At 47.5% G+C, this 2,500-nt stretch overlaps 1 protein-coding gene across 5 annotated transcripts in view; it reads left to right on the top strand.

Moving 5' to 3' along the window:
- LOC143275445 (beta-1,3-galactosyltransferase 5-like) overlaps positions 1-2,418 on the top strand; it is an 18,268-nt gene extending 15,850 nt beyond the window's left edge. For all 5 annotated transcript variants that reach the window (XM_076579580.1, XM_076579579.1, XM_076579575.1 and 2 more), the window contains one exon: positions 1,958-2,418. In XM_076579580.1, coding sequence (XP_076435695.1) covers positions 1,958-2,279 — 322 coding nt within the window. In that variant the 3' untranslated portion in view covers positions 2,280-2,418. The remainder of the gene's footprint in view (positions 1-1,957) is intronic.
- Positions 2,419-2,500: the final 82 nt, after the last annotated feature.

Raw genomic sequence — 2,500 nt, 5'->3', positions numbered from 1 at the left:
TTGTGTTGCGCTCTGATCTCTTGTGTTGCACTCTGATCTCTTGTGTTGCTTTTCAATGTCTCGTGTTGCACTCTGATCCCTTGTGATGCGCTCTGATCCCTTGTGTTGCGCTCTGATCCCTTGTGTTGCGCTCTGATCCCTTGTGTTGCGCTCTGATCTCTTCTGTTGCGCTCTGATCTCTTGTGTTGCGCTCTGATCTCTTGTGTTGCACTCTGATCTCTTGTGTTGCACTCTGATCTCTTGTGTTGCTTTTCAATGTCTTCTGTTGCGCTCTGATCCTTGTGTTGCACTCTGATCTCTTGTGTTGCTTTTCAATGTCTGTGTTGCACTTGATTCTTGTGTGCGCTCTGATCTCTTGTGTTGCACTTCAATCTCTTGTGTTGCACTCTGATCTCTTGTTGTTCATGTCTGTGTTGCTTTCAATGTCTTGTGTTGCTTTTCAATGTCTTGTGTTGCGCTCTGATCTCTTGTGTTGCGCTCTGATCTCTTGTGTTGCACTCTGATCTCTTGTGTTGCCTCTGATTCTCTGTGTTGCTTTCCAATGTTTGTGTTGCTTTTCAATGTCTTGTGTTGCTTTTCAATGTCTTGTGTTGCTTTTCAATGTCTTGTGTTGCGCTCTTGATCTCTGTGTTGCGCTCTGATCTCTTGTGTTGCACTCTGATCTCTTGTGTTGCTTTTCAATGTCTCGTGTTGCGCTCTGATCTCTTGTGTTGCACTCTGATCTCTTGTGTTTCACTCTGATTCTTGTGTTGCTTTTCAATGTCTTGTGTTGCTTTCCAATGTCTTGTGTTGCTTTCCAATGTCTTGTGTTGCACTCTGATCTCTTGTGTTGCTTTTCAATGTCTTCTGTTGCACTCTGATCTCTTGTGTTGCACTCTGATCTCTTGTGTTGCTTTCCAATGTCTTCTGTTGCGCTCTGATCTCTTGTGTTGCACTCTGATCTCTTGTGTTGCTTTCCAATGTCTTCTGTTGCGCTCTGATCTCTTGTGTTGCACTCTGATCTCTTGTGTTGCTTTTCAATGTCTTCTGTTGCGCTCTGATCCCTTGTGTTGCACTCTGATCTCTTGTGTTGCTTTTCAATGTCTTGTGTTGCGCTCTGATCTCTTGTGTTGCACTCTGATCTCTTGTGTTGCTTTTCAATGTATTGTGTTGCGCTCTGATCTCTTGTGTTGCACTCTGATCTCTTGTGTTGCTTTTCGATGTCTTGTGTTGCGCTTTGATCTCTTGTGTTGCTTTCCAATGTCTTGTGTTGCACTCTGATCTCTTGTGTTGCTTTTCAATGTCTTCTGTTGCACTCTGATCTCTTGTGTTGCTTTCCAATGTCTTCTGTTGCGCTCTGATCTCTTGTGTTGCACTCTGATCTCTTGTGTTGCTTTTCAATGTCTTCTGTTGCGCTCTGATCTCTTGTGTTGCTTTTCAATGTCTTGTGTTGCGCTCTGATCTCTTGTGTTGCACTCTGATCTCTTGTGTTGCTTTTCAATGTCTTGTGTTGCGCTCTGATCTCTTGTGTTGCTTTTCAATGTCTTGTGTTGCGCTCTGATCTCTTGTGTTGCACTCTGATCTCTTGTGTTGCTTTTCAATGTCTTGTGTTGCGCTCTGATCTCTTGTGTTGCGCTCTGATCTCTTGTGTTGCTTTTCAGTGTCTCGTGTTGCATCCCAATGTCTTGTGTTGCTTTTGAATGTCTTGTGTTGCATCCCAATATCTTGTATCACAATGTCTCCAGTTGTATCACAAGTGTCATCTATTGCATCACATCGTGTTCCCCCTAATCACGTCACACCGTGTTTCACTGTCAGCATATAGAACTGAGAACCAAAGAAGCTGACCAACCCCCCCACCCCTCCCCCCCACACACACACCCACAGACACAACATCACCACCACCACTATCTCTCACAGTAACACCCCCCCCCTCCCCCTCCACTTCCACCCCATCTCCCTGCCTCCTGTGTCACAGGAGTGCTACCTACGCAGAGTACCCGGCCAATGCCTACCCGAAATACTGCTCGGGTACCGCCTACACCAGCTCGGTGCAGGTGGCCACCCGGGTGTTGGCGGCGTCCAGGGGTGTACCCTTCTTCTTTCTGGAGGATGTCTTCGTGGGGCTGTGCATTAAGCAGCTGGGTGTCGGGGTACGGCACCTGAACGGTTTCAACATGAGGGTACCCGATCGTGTGAAGAAGGACGGGTGTCACGTGTGGGACTCCGGGCTGGTCACTGTGCATAAGGTGTTGCCTGACACCCTGCGTCAGTACTGGGCCACCCCGAAGTGTCACTGAACCCCGCCTCCCCCCACCCCGGGTGGATGTGTGTGCGTGTATGTGTGTGTGTGTGTGTGTGTGTTTGTTTTGTTGTTGTTGTTGTTTTTTCAGCCGTGGATAAACGCCGAAACACTTGACTGAAGGGGGTGTGGGGAGTTAGGGTTAGGGGTTAGGTTTAGGATTAGGGTTAGGGTTGGGTTAGGGTTGGGTTAAGGTTAGGGTTGGGTTAGGGTTAGGGT

The sequence above is a fragment of the Babylonia areolata genome, chromosome 30, assembly GCF_041734735.1.
Source record: "Babylonia areolata isolate BAREFJ2019XMU chromosome 30, ASM4173473v1, whole genome shotgun sequence".
Taxonomy (NCBI): domain Eukaryota; kingdom Metazoa; phylum Mollusca; class Gastropoda; order Neogastropoda; family Buccinidae; genus Babylonia; species Babylonia areolata.
The sequence above is the reverse complement of the archived record's forward strand: the minus strand, read 5'-3'. Positions and strand labels throughout refer to the sequence as shown.